The sequence below is a fragment of the Quercus suber genome, unplaced genomic scaffold (assembly GCF_002906115.3).
Source record: "Quercus suber isolate HL8 unplaced genomic scaffold, Cork oak 2.0 scaffold_49, whole genome shotgun sequence".
Lineage (NCBI taxonomy): Eukaryota > Viridiplantae > Streptophyta > Magnoliopsida > Fagales > Fagaceae > Quercus > Quercus suber.
Window position 1 is genome coordinate 1,732,137 of NW_027069514.1, and position 19,905 is coordinate 1,752,041.

General features: G+C 33.8%; 1 protein-coding gene and 1 long non-coding RNA gene across 2 annotated transcripts; both read left to right on the forward strand.

The window, feature by feature from the left end:
- The first annotated feature begins 9,788 nt into the window (after positions 1 to 9,788).
- Positions 9,789 to 11,091, forward strand: LOC112031959 (uncharacterized). The gene is made up of 2 exons (XM_024064655.2): positions 9,789 to 10,159; positions 10,708 to 11,091. The coding sequence occupies exons 1-2, from the start codon at positions 9,851 to 9,853 to the stop codon at positions 10,786 to 10,788; spliced, it is 390 nt and encodes a 129-aa protein (XP_023920423.1). The 5' UTR covers positions 9,789 to 9,850; the 3' UTR covers positions 10,789 to 11,091.
- Positions 11,092 to 11,387: 296 nt separating this feature from the next.
- On the forward strand, positions 11,388 to 12,365 carry LOC136066868 (uncharacterized). Its single transcript, XR_010628371.1, has 2 exons — positions 11,388 to 11,496; positions 11,996 to 12,365. It is a non-coding gene; the product is annotated as an uncharacterized LOC136066868 (long non-coding RNA).
- The last annotated feature ends 7,540 nt before the right edge of the window (positions 12,366 to 19,905 follow it).

The following is a 19,905-nucleotide window of genomic DNA, read 5'->3' on the forward strand; positions in this document are numbered from 1 at the left end:
ATGATTGGATAACAACAAAATTGGGGATAATTTGAATATTATCAAGATTTATTTTGAGGGATTTATCCACAAGATAATTGTTCTTAAAAAAGCCTGAATTATCCAAAAAAGAGACAAAAAATCATAAATGAAGGTTGAAAACACGTCTAGGTACAATGACCAGTTAAAAAACCGTAGAAGGAGAGACCAAATGGCACCCGAACATGAAAGTGCGTTCGGCCTCCAAGAGCCAATTCAGCACTTTTGGAGTGCCAAACGACACTCTAAAAGGGCCGAATTTTCCTTGGTTGGGCTTTGGCCCAATGGCCTTCGGGTGACGATAGTGCACTCCATTTTCGATCTTTTCGCAAAAGTATGCGACCAGATTTAAACCATAATCGTATGTACCTATTTTTTAGAGTCTTCTAGACTTAATAAATAGAGACTGAACCTCATAATTTAGCACCTTTTTTTTTACGCTTTGAGAGGCATACGTTTTTACCTCACAAATCACATATATTTTCTGATCATCTCTCTGAGTGTTGCTGCAAAATTAGGGTTTTTAGGTTTCAAAGAGAATTGAACAAATTTCTTTGAACCCTAAAACATCCTCTCAAGAACAAAGTGTACTCATGCAAGAGGTTGTTTCCTTCACCCTTCTCTTGTGATGTGATGATGCATATTATATATCTTTCTTTTTCAAATATCTATGAATTGTTAATTGTCCTTTTGTTTAAAGCATGATATTTTTTATATGATTGTTATAATCTTTTTCTTGAATGTCAATAAATTTGCATGTGAACAATTATTTTTCTTAAAAAAAAAAAACAGATTTGCACTTTATAAGATGTAGATCTGAATTTTTCTTAAAACAAAACAGATCTGCATCTTTATAAGATGAAGATCTGAATTTTTCTTTAAAAAAAAACAGATCTGCATCTTTAAAATATGTAGATCTGAATTTTTCTTAAAACAAAACAAATCTTCATCTTTATAAGATGTGTGAGAGTGCTTTTTTCTTCTCAACACTGTGGCCCAAAGATCTTGGGCCAAATAAATATTCTTGGTGGACTGGGCTTGGTTCACCACAGCTAAAAGGCTGTTTAAGAACCAAGTGGTGCACAAAACAAGTTCCCTACAATACAAATAACATACAAACAAAAATATTTGTATTGAATGAAATTTCAACAGCAAAGGAATGCACAGCAAATGAAATGTAATGTAAGAAAAAGCTAGGGATCCTTAAATTAGTGAGGTGCATTTTATTAATTTCCCTTTGTTATGATTACCATGCTCACTAAGACGTGATACAAGGTTCAACTGAGTTAAAAAATTACAAACTTTGATAGCTATTCAAGCGTCCAAGACTTGCAAAATTTGAATTTGTTGAATCCGAGCATGTGCTATAGTGGCTGTCTCTGGGATACTGAGAGCGGTTCCTCTGTTTTCTTTTAATTTTTTAGAGCTCTTCCTATGGCTCTATAGTCTTTCTGATAATCCAGAAAATGGTCATGAACGCCTAAATAATCTAATAAAAAAATGAATCTCTATTCCAAATCCGAATCCCCTTTTCAGCATGGACCCCTTCCTCCTTTTATAGCATAGCTCGAGCTCCGGGGTACTAGTGATTTCTCTCTTTTGCCCCTTAGAGTTCGTGCCGTGCTAGTTTGCTCGGGGCCTTGTCGTTTCCTTTTTTTCTCATAGCTTCATGCTTTTGGTGAGACCAAAAAAAAGTCCTTCAGTTGGTTTTCCATTTCTAAACTTCTCCGTTAGCTGGTCTTTGGCTTTTTCTTCCACCTCTCCAGCTTTTTCAGTTGTACTCTTCCTTGTCATTTCCTCCAAATGGTTGGAATCACGACTTCTGCGTTGTTGCTTCGTACTCTCTGATTCCACTGCACGTCTGGAGCATGAGACCCGCATGCTCTTTGTCTTTTATCCCTCTTTGAATTTGCTTTAATCTTAATTCGCACGCCCAGGGATCCCCGGACTCTGGGGACTTCTGGGATCCCGGCCCAGCCCTTCTTACTAGGCTTTCTTTGATTTGCTGGTTCTGCCCAGTTTGGGCCTTTTTTTGTTCTTTTGTGGGTCTTTGGATCCCAATCCTCTGGCCCCTTGCCCTTTTCTTCTTTCTTTTCTCTTTTCTTTATTGTGTGAGCACAATCTTCCTTTTTTTTTCTTTTTTTTTTCTCTTAGCTCTTGTTATTTATTTATTTTTGTGAAATGAGCCCAACGTGTTATTTCTTTGGGCCTTAGTTCGTGACCAATTTTGAGCCTTAACAAGATGTAGATATGAATTTTTCTTAAAACAAAACAGATTTGCTTCTTTATAAGATGTAGATTTGATTTTTTTTTTCAATACAAAAACAGATTTGCATCTTTCTTAAGATGTAGATCTGAATTTTCTCAAATAAAAAGAGATCTAGATCTTTATAAGATCTAGATGTAAATTTTTCTCAATTCTGATTTTCTTAATACATGCAAATTGTTGAAACAAAGAAAGAGATTATGTATTATTGTGTTTATGTTTATTTTAATTCATGATTGCATAATTTCATATTATAAGTGAAGTTTTCTTCTTAGAAAATCCTTTTTTTTTAATATATAATAAAACAATTTGATTTTTTTTTTTTTTACATCCCACAAAGCAGATCTGATATTTTGACAAATCAAAATCATTTTTTTTAACAATAAAAACAGATCTGATTTTTTTTAACAAAATAAGAGATTTCATCCATACATAAATTTGTGTGATTTAATTTTTCATTCACATGTTCAACATATCATGCATGACATACATAGCATAGTACATTGGTCACAAGAGTCTAGAAGACTAGACTTTGTTTGGGCGGAATGGGTGCTTAACATCTTCCCATTCCATAATCTAGCCTTTGGATTTAGGTTTTTGGTGTAGTAGATCTAGCCTTGTCTTCATTTGTTTTGGGTAGAATGTAACTAGGATAACAAGCCATGTTAATATTTGGTAGATTGTAACTGGACCCAAAGCTATGCAACTTTTCAATTTTCCAGATACATAATTTTTATTCAATCAATGAATGGAACTATTCAGTCATGTATTTTGTAATTAGGTTTTTTTTTTTTTTTTTTTTTTTTTTTTTTTTTTTTTTGTATAAAGAAATATAAGTGGCGACTCCATACCACTTACTCAAAAAGAGAGGTGCCCTAAAAAGGTACCCGAATCTCTTTTTTGAGGGACACGTCTTTCACAATGTGGTTTTCCTTTGAGGCCAGTACTGCCTGATAGCATTCGTGAGCTAAAACTTGGTCTCCTTTTATCACTCCCACCTCGTGTTCTGTTGGGAATTTTACCTTCAGGCAGTGTGTTGAAGTTGCCACTTTCTAATGGTTGAGCGTGAGTCGTCCTATGATCACATTATAGGACGAGGGATAATCCACAACAAAAAATTAAGCTATTTGGTTACTTGGAGTTGGTGTGAGCCAATTGTGACCGTCAGCATCACTATTCCTTTCGAGTATACCCTATCTCTGTTGAAGCTGACGAGGGGAGATTTGAAAGGACAAAGCCTTTATGTATCTACCTTAAGGTACTAGAAAGCTGGTAAGTAAATGATGTTTGCGGAGCTCTCGTTATCCACTAGGACTCACCTAGTGTTAAATCCTTCTATCATGAGCATGATAACCAGCGGGTTGTCATAGGGTTATTTCAGTCCTCTAGCATCTTCTTTTGAAAACACCATGTCCGTTGTTTCTCTTCTTTTATGTTTTAATGGTGGTGCCATGTGGACACTTTTGACCTGTCTTTGCTGTAACTTTTTGAGGGACTTGAAAGATCCTCTTGTTGTCGAACCTCCATTGATTATCCTTATCTCTCCTATGTAGGGGTGGTAATTCGTGTTCGCAGGTCGAGTTCGTGTCATGTTAAGTCATGAGTATTCGGCTATATGGGTTGACTCGAACCTGACCTATTTACTAAACATGTTAGGAATCCTCAACCTGAACATGACTTGTTTATTAAACAGGTCAATCCGACCCAACACGTTTAACTCGTTTAATTAACAAGTTATGTAAAAGTCAATATAAATGACCTGTTTTATAATCTATTTATTAATAGGCCATACTTTACCAATATAATCTTTATCAATTCCCATGTATATAAAATTAAAATACAATTACAACTATAAATATAGTAATAAACATATAAAAATAACCATAAATTAAGTAATAATATCAAAATAACTAATAACTTTATAAGCTAAATGGGTCAAATGGGTCAGACAGGTTTGCATGCTGAACATGAACCCGACCTGTTTATTTAATGGATTAGCCGTGTTAACCCGAATATGACCCGAACCCATTTAGCCTCAACCCATAACCTATTTATAAACGGGTTAGTTATGTCGAGTTCATGGGTCATGTCATATTTTGCCACCCCTACTCCTATGGCGCTCTTTAGACGATCCTATTGTTTTTCTTCTTCCTTAGGCTTATCTTTTGACCTTGCCCGTTGTTCATGCTTATATCGTCTTGGTGTATCTCTCTCCACGAATTCCTGTAACTTCCTTTTCTAAATTAGCTCTTTTATCTGTTCTTTTAAGTCCTTACACTCATCCATGTAGTGCCCATGATCCCGATGGAAATAACAATATTTCTTCTTGTTACGAGTGCTAGGTGAAGAATTCAGTGGCTTTGGCCAATTAAGCGGATGGTCATCCTAATCTGCATCAAGATTTTGTTAATAGGCATCACTAGGGGTGTGAAATTTACCGTCCTTCTAGTCTTATCTTTCTTCGGCTTGACGATTTCATGGTTGGAAGAGTATTATCTTCTTTCCCTCTTTTTTCCTTTCGAATCCTCTTGAACGTTTCTTCTTTCCTTCAGTGTGTCCCTTGCTTCAATTGAGGCTAAAGCATCCTCTGCATTCATGTACTTTTGGGCTTTCAATAGCATCTCTGACATTGACCCTGGAGGGCTTTTTGCTAGTTGTAAACACCGCATTTCGTACCCTTTACGACTCGGGCTACCGTTCCCCAATAATGTTGAATTCTAAGACCTAAGGTTGGTTTAGGGCCCAATCAAAAGTTAAATTGACTTGAGAAGTGTTAAAATGAAAAATATAACTTTTAATGAGCAAATAAATCTATTTTTGAAAAATAAGGCTAAAGGAAACCTTTGCTATACACACGTAAGAATTAGCTTGCGCATGCAACTTTTTGCATGTGCATGTAGGCCTGATCTTGCACACACATAACGATTTTCAAAAACTATACAAGGCAAGTTTTCTGTAGTTTATGTTGAGGTTTGGAATGAATCCCACATCGTCTGGGAGTTGTTACAAATCCCATTTTTTTACATTATAAGTAACCTTCCATGGTATATTTTCAAAACACACAGAAATCCTATGGGAAAACACTAAGATTTACTAGAAATAGTGAACCAAAAAGGGAGTTTTTCACAAAACGCTCTTAAGTCAATTTTCTTTTGATTAGGGCATTTTTTGGCCTTGATCTTTGAGTTTAAGATTACCAATCACTGTTTTATTGACTTGTGAATAGCTTTAACTAAGGGGAATGATTAAAATTAACCTTAAAGAGCTTTTCTTTGATGTATTAGTTTTAAACCCTTCTTTTTCTCTTCTTTCATTTTTTGCTCTTTAATCTTTCTGTTTACCGTAGTTTCTTGTTATAATATGTTTTATCATGTTTGTGTAGTCTAGGTTTACGTTTTTGTATGTTTAAAAATGCATGTTAGGATGTTAGATTTAGTGTTTTAAGTCTTTGTTATGTTTCTAGGGTTTCTAGATAGAAATTGCGTATGCATAATCTTACCTGTGCACGTAGGCTTGTTTATGCGTGCACATGAACTTGCCCAGAAACCCTAATTTTATTCATCTGTTTTGATCCTACCTTCACATGTTTGTTTTGTTTAGCTTCTTTTTCCATGTTTTTATGCTTTCAAAGTCTCTGTTTCATATGTTTATTTGTTTGTTTGCTTTCACATGTTAGAATTAGGGTTTTATTGCTTTAATGCTATGAACATGAATTCACATGCTCATGCATGATGCCATAGGTGCTGAGTTGCTGCAAGGTAAGGAAAGGTATGTCATGCATTTGTGATGTTCATGCATTTGTGATATGATCTTGCTTTGATAATGTATACGAACATGCTTGTTTGGATGAGTATTTCCAATGTGTAGATGCAATCACATGTTGCTTTGATCTTTCAATGTTTATGTTTTTGCCATGATTTGATTGCTGATTTGGATGAATAACATGGAGCTTATGATAAAGCATGCTTAGATGTATGATTAGGGTTGACGCCATTCTTGATGAGTGTTAGGACCTTTGATATGTGATGATGTGATTAGATGAATGGTAGGTCTTTGTTTGTAAGCATGATAGATGTATGATTAGGTCTTTTGGGATGATTGATGCCATGTTGATTGTTAGATGAATGTTAGTGTGTATGTGAGTTAGAATAACAACATTAAGTGTGCCTTTAATAGAGTTAAGACATAAGACACAATGATGGGAAGCCAATTTTAAGGTTCCCAAGACCGTACCTTAACTTTGAACCCATATCTCTAGTAGTAAGATCAAAATGTCCTCCCACGAGAGGACACTATATATATGGTTTTTAGGCCATTGCAAAAACTAGGTGGTGACTCCTTTGACTTCCCTTTGCATCCACACTAGTGCGACCATGAACTCTTTGGACTTTGAACTGGCTTTGAAGGTGGTCAGTTGTACCTTGTCCTCTGCTTCGTCCATTTCGAGCACTTCTTTATTGAATTGTTTTATGTATGATCTCAGTGATTCTCCTTCCTCTTGTCTGATCGTGAGCAGATGATATGCTGGTCTCTTCTGTTGTTGTCCCCTAAAAAAATGACGTACAAATGAATTGCTTAGCTGCTTAAAGTCGTCTATAGATGATTGGGCCAATTTGCTAAACCACACTCATGCTGCTCCTTTAAGGGTTGTTGGGAAAGAACGACATAGGATATCATATGGGGTCTATTGCAGGCTTAGGTTCATCTTGAAGGTTTTTATGTGATCTAATGGATCCTTTAGGCCATCATACGACTCAAGCTAGGGAAAGTGGAACTTAGGGGGCAAAGGGCACTCCAGGACTTTTATGGTGAAAGGAGAGTTAGTCCTCTTCACCATTCCGTCCAAATTCTTATTCGTATTTTCCTTCATGGCATTCTTTAGCTCATCCATCTCCTTGTTCATGCTTTTAAGGAGGTCTTTACTTGCCCTGTCAGATGGCTCCATCCTCCTTTAACCATCTCTCTTGTTGCTATTTTCTTCATCTTTGTTCCTGTTGATGTCATTTCTTGCTTGCGAACGATTCACTTCTTGCTGCAACTGCTGCTCATCTCTTGATTCTACCTAGTGAGTTCTTCTATATTGGCCATGAGCGTTTGAACTTGTAAGGCCAATACCATTGGATCCTGTGGTGTATTGGATTCCATCTGGATATTGGGGATGGTAGAGCTACATTTGCAAGCTACAGTTTGAAAGTCTCCCCACTGACGACGCCAGACTGATGAAGCTAAATTTGTAAGTTGATAGGTTTGTCCAAATGGAATATGGCCAAAAGAACCTAGAATCCTGCACAAAACCAAAGAATTGTGTTTCTCTCGAAAGGGTCACTAGTGTGGTGCCAGCCGATGATAAAGTCAAGCACTGGGGAAGAGAATGACAATGAACTAACAGGACTATGAAAGATGTGTCTGTACCTTTTCTTGAGGTCTGATGTAGTTTATATAGGATTAACCTTTCTAGCAATTGGAGGCTTTCATTGGTGGCTTTAATGTCTTCTTGTAACGCTTCGAGCCATTTAATTGGGTTAAGATACTACCAACGGTCGTGCCTTTATGTCCGTCTATGCGTAACGGCTCACACATTAAATGTTCATTTATGGTGGTTTGATCATCCAACAGCTTCTTTGGACGATGAGAATTTTCTGATTCATCAGTATGCTAGTGCATCCTTAGAACTTAGCAACTAAAAGAATAGGGACTACCACATTGAATAAAATTCTCATTAAAATACTCAAATAATAAAATAATAAAAAAAATCAAAACAAAAAACCAAATCTCAGACCAAACGGCTTCTCCTACACAAAGATGTTGCCTATCCATGAAGAGCCATGGTTTTAAGCTCATTCATACTCACTTGGATATAAGGGACAACTTGAATTATCGCAATTTGATATATGAACTGAAAGTTATGCTGAATTGAACTTGGATTTAGTGTGAAATTCCTTTAACTATTTGCCCCAATTGGACTTTGATTTAATTGGCTAACATTCTTATTTAATTTCATTATGGCCTTTGTAAAAATATAGCCCATTAACCTTCTTCTTTACATAAATCCACTCATGCTTTGCTGTTCATGAATGACAGCGTTTTGCTTTCCTTGCTAAACAATTTTTTCAATTTAGAAAAAAAAAAAAGTGAAAACTATGACACTTGGCTCTAACAACAAAAAATAATAATTAAAAAAAAGTTTTTTCTAAATCAATATTATTAAAAAATCATTAATTAAAAAAAAAAAAAAAAAAAAAAACCATTAGAAAAGAGCGACCATGAGGATGATCCTGATCATGTGAATTTTCTTTCTCTCAAAGTTTATTTATTTATTTATTTATGGTTAGCATTAATCCAATGGCATATGAAAATATTCGGTGGATCAGTATTTAGAAGAGTTAAAAAGGAGATTAGGTATAACTGTAAGAAGACAACGAGAGAACATCCATGAGTTAATACCTGTCATCTGACATCCTTGCCCGGGACTGGAGTAGGTAGCATAGCTGTTAGGCCTCTTTAATTATGTATTTNCACCATTAGAAAAGAGCGACCATGAGGATGATCCTGATCATGTGAATTTTCTTTCTCTCAAAGTTTATTTATTTATTTATTTATGGTTAGCATTAATCCAATGGCATATGAAAATATTCGGTGGATCAGTATTTAGAAGAGTTAAAAAGGAGATTAGGTATAACTGTAAGAAGACAACGAGAGAACATCCATGAGTTAATACCTGTCATCTGACATCCTTGCCCGGGACTGGAGTAGGTAGCATAGCTGTTAGGCCTCTTTAATTATGTATTTACTATCATCTTCATCTACACTCAACATTACTCTATTGCCCTCAGGATTGACTCATACTCTCTGTCTGTCTCTCTCTCTCTCTCTCATATAATCCTATTATATTAATTTCCACTTGTATTAATTAAACCATGTTCTTTTATTGGAGAATGATGTAAAATTAATAGTGAAGTTGGTGTGCCCTTCTGCTTATGAAACAAGCACAACATTGCCCCCAAGCCCAACAACTGTGAACAGTATTAGCGAAACCACAGATTAGACTAAACGAGTCTATGTCCATAAAATATAAAAATGCTCTTGATTTTGAAAGAAATTAATATATATAAAAAAGTCATACTCTTGGATCAGAATGGATTTAGGTTGCTTAATTAATTAGTTGGAATATATCTATATATATATATATATAGATATCTATATATATATATAGATATAGCATTAGCAGGTGAGAGAAATTGTGTTGGATGGAGGTGATGATCCCCAAACGTGGGTGGCAGTTCTCTTAATGGTGATCACATACTTTAGTCTTGTGTGAGTCTGCCAATAATTATGTAACGATCCAAAAGATTGTCCTGGTTTTTTTTTTTTTTTTTTTTTTTTTTTTGGAGGCAAACTTACACCTATTGGAAATAGATATATCTGTTATAGTGAATAGATTTTTTTTTTTTTTTTTTTGAGGCAAACTTACACCTATTGGAAATAGATATATCTGTGTAGAAGTATCTATTGCATGTGGTCAGTGAAGTTATAGAGGAAGATCAAGAAAGCTTTAAGGACTCAAAAATGGAGTCGTCATCATCATCAGCAGCTAAGGACGTCAACAAAGAAACGGTTGTTTACTCTGCCTACAATCCATGCCATGTTCTTGAAGAAGCTCTAAGGGCTATTTTGAAGTGTTTGGGTGTTGATACTAAAGAACAAGAGGAATCTTCAAGCTCAGACCAAAAAGATGAGAACATCAATGGAACAAATACCCAAGACCCTTCTTCAACCACTGAAGAGGTTTCAGAGATTCCCTCATCAACGGACCCTGATCCTCCATCTTCAACAACAGACCCTGAAGCTGATCCTCCTTCAAGCACAGCAACCATTGTAAGTCTCTCTCTCTCTCTCTCTCTCTCTCCCTCCCTTCTCTTTCTTTTCAGGGGCTTTAATTGTTTCATATCTAACAATATTCACTCTCTTTTTTCACTTGTAAAATTTAGATTCTTGGTGTGATCATAAACAATTTTATATGAAACATCTCAGATAATTAAGGGACTGTAAAATAATAAGAATAAAAACAGTTAAACATCCTATTAAGTACTTTTTTTTTTTTTTTTTTTTCAAATCTTATTTTTAACTCACGATTTTAATTAAAAGAAATTGGGTGTAACGAGGTGCGTACAGCAAACACTATCCAAACAATATTTAGCCTTTATTTTAAGATGAATCATGCTAACGAGTATTCTTAGGACATTAATTAACAATCTAATTAAAGAAAATTTTTATAAAAAAAAAATTAATATTTTAACAATTTTTTTTTTTTTTATAAAAATGATGTCAAAACTTTTTAAAAATAAATTGTTAACTAATACCCTAAGCCACTCGTTCATGTTTCCCTTTTAAGAATATTGGTTTAATGTGTCTTTTTTGTGCAGGAAGTTGCTGCGAGTACAGTTTCTGTGAGAGCGCCTCCAAGGCCACCATTAAGCACTGGGAGTGGTCCTCAAATTAATTAGGTTTTGTTCTCCCCTCAACGTAACCTTCTCAATTTAAAAGATCAATCTGTGGGCCAAAAAGCTAGCTAGAATCTACAATGGCTACCTCCATTATTTCTTTTTATGTTTCCTTTGATTTTCCCTTTATTTGGCTTTGCTTATGGAAGACACAGAGTGAAAAAGAGACTGTGTGTTTAAAAATGTAGGAGCTGCCATCCATGGTTGTATGCATGGCTTGCAAATCTGAAACCAATAACGAATGAATTATGTTGATTATGTAATTCTTAGCACTTGCGTTGAGATATAAACTCAATTGATCTATCATCTACGCTTGTATTGTAACTCACTAAAAAAATCCGGAAGAAATTACTTATACTAATTAAGGTTTACAACATCTTGATAGACTTGAAACTTTTCACGGTTAAATAGTTAAAAAAAATTGCAACTAATTCTCTAATTAAAAAAGGTTGATTACTCTAATTTAAGATTTAGAGAAATATTACTAAGTCCGTTTGTTTCTACATTAATATTTTCTAGAAAATGAATAATTTTTCAATATATATATATATATATATTTTTTAAATTATTTCATTTTCTTATATCTGGTAGTATTTTGAAGATTTCAGATTCTTCCATTAATAAATTATCAATATTTTCCTCTTGCAGCCTGAGGTTGTTGAGAAACTTGTTGGATTACGGGAAGGCATACCAAGGAAGGATGCAAAGGAGGTACGTGCGCAATATTTTAGTTCTTTTCCTCAGCTTTAAATCAAAGCTAAACTGTTGGATGCTAAAATATGAGAAATTAGTTTCTTCAGGGTGTGTTATGATGTCTGATGGAAATCAAATTACTTCATAGTGCTTTACAGGAGGGTCCTAACTCCTAAGTAATGGTGCAATTCAGTACCTAATAAGATGTGTACTGCTTTATAAATGTCACAAGGACCAAGTTCACTAATTTATACGGGTATAAACCACAGTAGAATGTATTCCCTCTGTCTTATGTTGAACATATAACTTTAGGGAACTTTACATCCCCCATTGATTTAGGAAGTGTCCCAAAGTTTTACAGAAATTTTTACCTAGAGTGACTTGGAGCTAAATTGTTTCTTGTGTTGCAGAATTTAAACTTTCTTTGCTTTTGTTTCATTTACCAATGGTGCTTCGGAGAAAGTGCTTGAGTTCTGTCCTCCGCAGGTTTGATATTTCTGTTATTTCTGTCAAACAGGTAGTACAAGAGTGCAAAGAGATTTACGAGAATTCTCTTGTTGATGGAAATCCCCCAAAGGCAGGGTTTGTTTTCCCAAAAGTGAAGTTCTTATCAGCTTCCAAGGGATCTATATGGCGAAAGCTGACTTAGTAATGCAATTTCAATACCCATGCTTGGATCGGATGACCATGCTATTAGTTGTATAGACCTTTAATCTCTTTGTGATAGAAGGGTATTTGCTTATATAAATAGTGAAGAGGCTATGTATAAAAAAAGACAATGGCGTTAGTTTTGTAGAGCTGTAAATCTTCTTTCTTTTAAGGAAAGGTTACATTTGTATTAGTTTTTATTTTTTATTAATGGTGAAGTCTTTGCTATCTTGTGCGCATGCTGTTCTCTCTCTCTCTCTCTGATAAATGAAATTCAAGTTGTATAAAGTTTATTAAATTACTTGCAACGATATTCTTACATTTACTTCCTATTCCAAAGCTTCTCTAAAGAGATCAATCAAAGGCGGAAAGAAAATTTTATGCCTGGATTTTGCATCTAGAATAAGTGCTGGATTATGTTATCAAGATTCATGAGCTACATAGGTTCACCAGGTTTTCTTTTGTTGCAACTGTTCTTTGACCTCACAAGGCATGAAATCAGTTTTAAATTGGAGATTTTAAAAAATAATAATAATAAAATGTAACTATTGATATCAGTCTATCGATTGAAATTGTGAGGTATCTTTGTGCAGGCTGAAGATTTTATCTATTTTACCTCTTGATTCCTGTAGCTCTCTTTGATATAGGTTCGATAAGAGGGAGAACTACTCAATTGGTTTGTCATGTGATCAGAGATAAAGACTTACCTGATATGGTATTTATCTAGGCAGCCTGGTCAGAAAATATGTCTCAAGCAGCCCTATTTGGGATTTATTTGATATTACTCGAACTGTTTGGTCTCTAAATTCCTGCTGTTCATCTCTTTACAATTAAGATGTGGTTAATTTTAGAAAGGTCTTCCATGGCTGTGTTTTGTCAAAGGAAAATAATTTTTTTTTTTTAAAAAAAAAATCTCTAATTTCTTGTGTAAGAAATGTTTTTCAAAATCTTGGAAAATATTTTAATATAGGCATTGGCAAAGCTGGGATTGTACGTCAAGCAGGGCAATTAGATACAATAGGTGATATTCAATAGTTAAAAAGAAATGGTTGAGTTTATTTCTAGACCAAGTTTGAAAAATGAATCCACATAACTGCAAACTTGATTTTATATGCTGTTTTATAAGCTCAATTTTAAGTTAATTTGGGTTTATGATCAGCTTATTAATTAAATAAATGGTAATTAATTTCTTATATATATATATATATATGCTCTCTCACACGCACATGAAAGTTGAGTAAGAACAAAATAGATTATATACATGTGAGAGGGAACTAAACAAGATTTTAGGGGAATGTACTCTACTGTTTATGGAAGAAAAGCATGTAAGCATGCTTATTTATTTAGGTATTTCCCGCGTTATAAACAATAAGCCTTGTGTCCGTAGAGTGAATAAATTGTATATGAATACAAATGAGGGTCCATGTTGGTGATGGGGTAATTGGATTTCTGAGAATGCATCATCTTATGGTGCAATCACCCACCAGAACCGTACACTAATATCTCGAACTTGACCATACACTAATTAATGGTGTTAACTCCAGTCGACATGCTTCATGGTTCTCATGGTTTAGCGTCGTGCTAATGCTCTTCTATGACACTCAGAACGACATCTATGCGTGATCTTGGCCAATTTGTCTACACATTTTTGTCACCTCACACTTGCTGCATCCTTCGTCATATACTACTTTTGTAGAATACTGGATGAGTTTCAATTCATTGTCTTAAAAGAAAACAACATCAATACCATAATCGGTCCAGATCTCATGGTTTTGGGATACAACCCACACCTATATTGTGACCGACAACTTCAACTGTATATACCATTCCATATCTCGATTTGCGTTGAAATTTTTGTTTTGTATTTGCTTTAAGATAGAAATTTTGAAAGTTCTTCTAAAAACAGCCTTATTTACGAGCATCCATTGCAACAAGCTCAATCGTGCCAGGAAGAAAAAATCAAGTTGTTCATATAGTAATTAGCCAAATAGGGGTGTAAGACAATATTCATGCGGCATAATATGTTCACACTCACCATCATCATTTTCAAAATTGAAATAAAAGACAACCCACTTTCAAAGAAAATTTGACCATCTCAATTGCACCAAAATATAGAAATTCAAACAATCGCAACTCATTATTACATTAGAACACCATTTGCCAGTAATGCTGAACCTCAAAATCATTGACATTCTCCGAAAACCTCTAAAATGATAAAGGTACTGTTAAAAGCTCCAAAAATGATTGAAGTGCCCTTAAACCTCTAAAATGATGAACATATCCCTAAATACCTAAAATTATCAAAATATATTTGAAAACTCCCAATGTGACCCAAATACCCATTGAAATATCTAAATTGACTTAAATACTCCTAGAACTCCACAATGATTGAAATACCTTAAACTTCCAAAATGATTGAAAAATCTTTCATATCACCAAATGACTGTAAATGACTTCCAAAACCTCCAAAATGACTGAAATACATTATGGAAGTTCTAACATGACTGAAATGCTTGTAAACTTTTAAAGTAACCAAAATACCCCCAACAATGACCCAAGTGCCCCTCGAAGCTTCAAATGACCAAAATATGAAGCTCTAAAATGACCGAGATACTTATTAACTTCTAAAGTGACCAAAGTACCCCACCTCCCAACAATGACCCATGTGCTCCTCAAAACTTCAAAATGATCAAAATAACACTATACCTTTAAAATAATTAAAATACCTCTCAAACAGCTTGAGGATCCTAGAAGATGTTTTTGTGTGGTTTTTAAAAATTGAGGGAAATTCCATAAATTTTAAAGCATAATGCAGTCATTTTGGATGAGTTATCTTAAGTTAATTTGATAATTTTGCGGTTGTGGTTGGTTTTAGGGGGTATTTTAGTATTATTATAACTTTTTAAGATTTTTTTTTTTAGACGTTTCAATGTTATTTTGGTTATTTTATAGATTAAGAGGTACTTCAATCATTTTGAAAATTTCCTAGTATACAAACCCAACCTCAATCATAATTATTTGTATCTAATATATATATATATTTTTAAATGTATAAGTATTTAAGACAGTAAAAATGTTTATATATATATATATATATATGCAAGGAAATAAAACCATCACAAAACGTGAAAACTAAGTGCAGATTTTAAATAATAATATTAATAACATTTTTTACCTCTAAATGTCTGATGGAAATAATTTATATTGCTTCAGATTTTGGTTCCATTGCTAAAAAATAAAAAATAAAAGAAATTTAACTATTTATGATGTAAGACCGTTTGTGGCAAATACCAAGCAATGGAAAATATATATATATATATATATATATATATATATATATTTGATAGACAAAAACTGTCATGAGGTTTAATATTTCCGACAGTCATTTTTTTTTTCCTTGGTAAAGGTTTTTGGTAGAATTTTTCTTGTAGTACTTTATTTCTGTTAAACATTTGAAGTTATTCAAAAAAAAATGTATGGCAAAATACTTTATAAAATTAAAAAAATAATAATAAAGAGAGAGAGAGAGAGAGATCTTCGACAAAAAAAAAAAAAAAAAAAAAATTGCAAGTATTTGGGAGAAAATGGGCTTTTGCCCTTCCTTTTTTTTTTTTTTTTCTTTTTATATTTTAAATCTAGCATTTTGCCTCATTTTTCAAATTAATTAGGGAAATGCTCCTGTTTTGAAACTCGATTTTCTAAATATCGAGTTTCAATTTAAAACTTGATTTTCTAAAAATCGAGTTTCAATTTAAAACTCAATTTTTGGACAATCAAGTTACAACAAACTGAAAATTAAAAAAAAAAAAATTATTTCTGTAGCCCTATAGTAGCGTTTTGGAACTCAAGCTCCATGAACTTGAGTTCCATGCATTTTTTATTTTATTTTATTTTATTTTTTTTAAGTTTGATCTCCCCATACCTATAGTGATGTTGAAACTCGATTTTGAGAAAATTGAGTTACAAAAGAAGGGTATTTTCCTAATTAGTTTGAGAAAGAGGACAAATAACTGTTATTTTTTTGCGCAAAAAGGGTATTTGTCCATTTTGGCCCAAGTATTTGTTATAGGTTTTTTTTTTTTTTTTTTTTTTTTTTTTTTTTTTAAGGCGGGTAGAAAATCTTTCAAAATTTTGACAAACAATTAATTTCCAACGAAACAGATCCGACGAAAAATCTATTTTATCCGACGACTTTTATTATTCGTAAGAAAAGTTTCATCATAATCATAAGTAGCAACTTAATTTTTTTCGTAGTAATCGGATATGGATTCCTTGTAATTTCTTTGACTTGGATGTGGGCTTTGGAATGTCTTGGATTTGAGGAACAATAAGCGGAAGTGGCTTTTAATGGAACAATATTAAGCCGACAACCATGGCTCTCTCTCTCTCTCAAGAATTAGTTTTGGAATTTTTGAAGAATCAATTTAGAGAAAAGGTATAAAACCAGATAAATTAACAGTTTGGTGTAATTCTTCATTACTGTTAAATACTAAATAACTTGAAATTTTACAAACATAAAAAGTATATCTAAAATATAATGTAAAAAATTATTGAATAATGTAATATTATTTAATTTAAATTTATCTTTTTGTTTTATGAAAAACTTTATGTGAATATAATTTTTCTCGCTTCATGTAATTAATAATATATATATAAACAAATCAAATGAAAACTATTTCTTAACTTCTCTTATTTAATTTGTGTGAAATAGTGTTGTTTTTCACTAAATGTTTTTAAAAAATTATTCGATTTCACATCAAACAAAATAAGAGAAGTAAAATAATAGTTTTCTAACTGATTTTAAAAAAAATCTGTATTCTACATCAGCAAAATTGTTCAAAAGCATTCCCACTTGTGATTGGCCTGCTAGTTCATGCAAATCTGAAGAAGTTACCATGGACGAGCTACATGCAGGGAAACTTACATGAGTGGTTCTGGCCAGGCTTTCCTGAAGCCAGAGTTCCAAAATTGGTGATACTCAAACAAATCTAAGGCAAATTAATGAGTGGCTTTTGGGTTAATTTAAAACAAAATGATCAGATAGAAGGAAGACTTAGGCACAAGCATGTTTAAGACACATAACAGAAGTTCATCTGGAATGTTCAAGGAACAGAACTATTCATTTCTTAGATTCAAGGATTTATTGAATTTTAATAGACACATTTGTTAATATTAAAACTAGCAGAAGAGAAGATCATAACACACACCAACCATAAGGGGGTCTTGGGAACAATCCCTCCTTTCTTCAAAATTCAGAAAGGAAAATATCCTTCAGAAATAAAAGGCATAAACCATCACTACTATCTTGGGAGGAGAGGAAACTAAAAAGATATCATATGATCAATGCAGTACAACACGTACAATTGTAATAACATGAAGTAACTTGCAAAAACTGGTTTTGTGCGATATTGAGGATCAGGCATTCCTCACTCCTGGTGTCAATAAGACAATTAGGTGGAGCGATCAGGCATTCCTCACTCCTGGTGTCAATAAGACAATTAGGTGGAGATAAATTCAACCTACATATTATACCCAAGCAAGAACTAGGAGACCTATATCATCCTACATTTCATCCCCTTTTCATTGGTTATCATACTCAAATTTTGTTTTCATTAAAAAAAGAGAGAGAGAGAGAGAGAGAGAGACTGGGACCACTAAAGTTTTTTTTTTTGTTTTGATAAATAATGTAAGAACATTTTATTAAAGAATAGCCAACCCAAGTACAATGGAAATGTACTACAGTGGCAGAAATTAGTAACCCAAATTACAATGATCAAGAAGAACAGGGTGGGACAAAGAAGTGCATGAAGGTAACACTAATGGCATGTTTGGATGTTTAAAAAAGGAGGGGGAGTAGAGTAGAGGGAGGGAGAGTAATACAATTACCTTGTTTGGAAGTTTTTTAAAGAATGAGGGGGAGGGATTTGGAGGAGTTTGGAGGGGTTTGGACTTCCTCTAGCCCCCAATTTTAATTCCCCCAAATTGGAGAGATTTGGAGGGGGAGTAGAGTACATAAACTATTAACCAAGTAAATTACTTAATTTACCCTTATTATATTAACAAAATTACACAAGGAGAATGGCTAATTACTCCCTTCCCCCTTACTAATTTTAAGAACATCCAAATAAGGTGGAGGTGAATCATTCTCCTCTACTCTCCTCCCCACTACTCCCCTTCCCTCTACTCCCCTCTACTCTCCTCCCTCTCTAAACTTCCAAACAAGCATCAATGCAGAATTTAAACATTAGTTCTAAATATCTATTTCAAACACATTATACCCATCAGGATTTACAATGTATGCTAACAGCACATATAACAACTTTATCGAGCACGAAGAAATACACATGGGTCAGTTTAGGATTGAACTGATCCAAATGGATCCCGTAAAAGATTCACTACAAAAAAATTATAGTTGCATTTCAAATCTAGTACATTGGCCGAGTACAGGGCCATGGCACATATGTCATGGGAGCTTATTTGGATTAAGTACCTTCTAATGGAATTAGATTTGATGTGCAATTGCCTATAGCCATGTATTGTGACGATCAAGCAGCAATTCATATTAATTCTAAGCATGTGTTTCATGAGCAGACGAAGCATATACAGGTTTATTGTCAACTTCTTTGAGAAAGAGTGGAAAGTGGAGTAATTCCCAACCATATGTCACGATATATATATATATATATATATAACTAAAAAGAGAGTCACCCAAGAATCCATGAAGTATACCATAATGACCAATACAATCAAACACGCAAATTACAAAAATCCATCAAATCACAAATCGAACAAAGATAATGACTTCCTACAATTGACATCCAATCCAACAAATTTTTAAAGAAAAAAAGTTTAAAATCCGGTTAAGTCCTCTCAAAGTCCTAAAGCTTTGATTATTCCTCTCCCTCCAAACACAAACCACATCAAACAATGAGAGACAACTTCCCAAATAACACCATTGCAATGATGCCCAAATCGGCCTTGCCAACAAGCTAGTAGATCAACCAGAGTCTTCAGCATTACCCAAAAAACTCCAAACATACCTAACATCATAGACCACATGATGCAGGATGTGTTTTACCATCTAGAATAAACAAAACAAATCCTAAGCTTCACCATCTAGAATCTTCCTAGAAACCTTGGTATCACCACCAAACAAAAGAGGAACTCATGCTCAACTCATTAAATTCTTATTCCAAAATATACTGTCTTTCACCATTACAATAGCCTAGTTTTATAGGATTCAAGGATTACATCAAGAAAGACATGCTGAAACAAAATTGCCGCACATCAAGCTGCATAATCGCCGCACATCCAGCTTGCTTTGAAAAACCAGTCAACAATTTCAGCTAAGCATGCGTGTACCATGCATGCTTCCAAATTAAAATCAAACATAAATGCTCTTTTGACTTTGGTGCTCCTTGCATCACCACAACTTAGTAGCAATAGGGCGATGAAGTAAAAGATGGTCTACTGATTCCCCGTTACTTTTGCACATATAACACCAATCCAAAATCCAAACATTCCTTTCCAATAAATTATCAATCATCAAAATTTCCCCAAGGCAGCAATCTAGACAAAAAAAAAATCTCTAGAAGGGTTCTTGGCTTCCATCAGCTTTTCCAAGGTAAAAAGTGATCACTACAAGTCCAAACCCAATAATTTTTTTTGACAGGTAAGAAAAAGTTTTATTGAAAAATGAATAGTATGAAAAATACACAAGGTTCACAATAGTGAAAAAAAGAAGAAGAAAAAAAAAAAAAAAAAAAAAAAAAAAAAAAA

Bases quoted from the DNA above. Each gene is read 5' to 3' on its own strand.
- LOC112031959 (XM_024064655.2), top strand. From the start codon at position 9,851: ATGGAGTCGTCATCATCATCAGCAGCTAAGGACGTCAACAAAGAAACG. The intron at 10,160-10,707 runs GTAAGTCTCTCT...TTTTTTGTGCAG, and splicing joins CTTCAAGCACAGCAACCATT to GAAGTTGCTGCGAGTACAGT.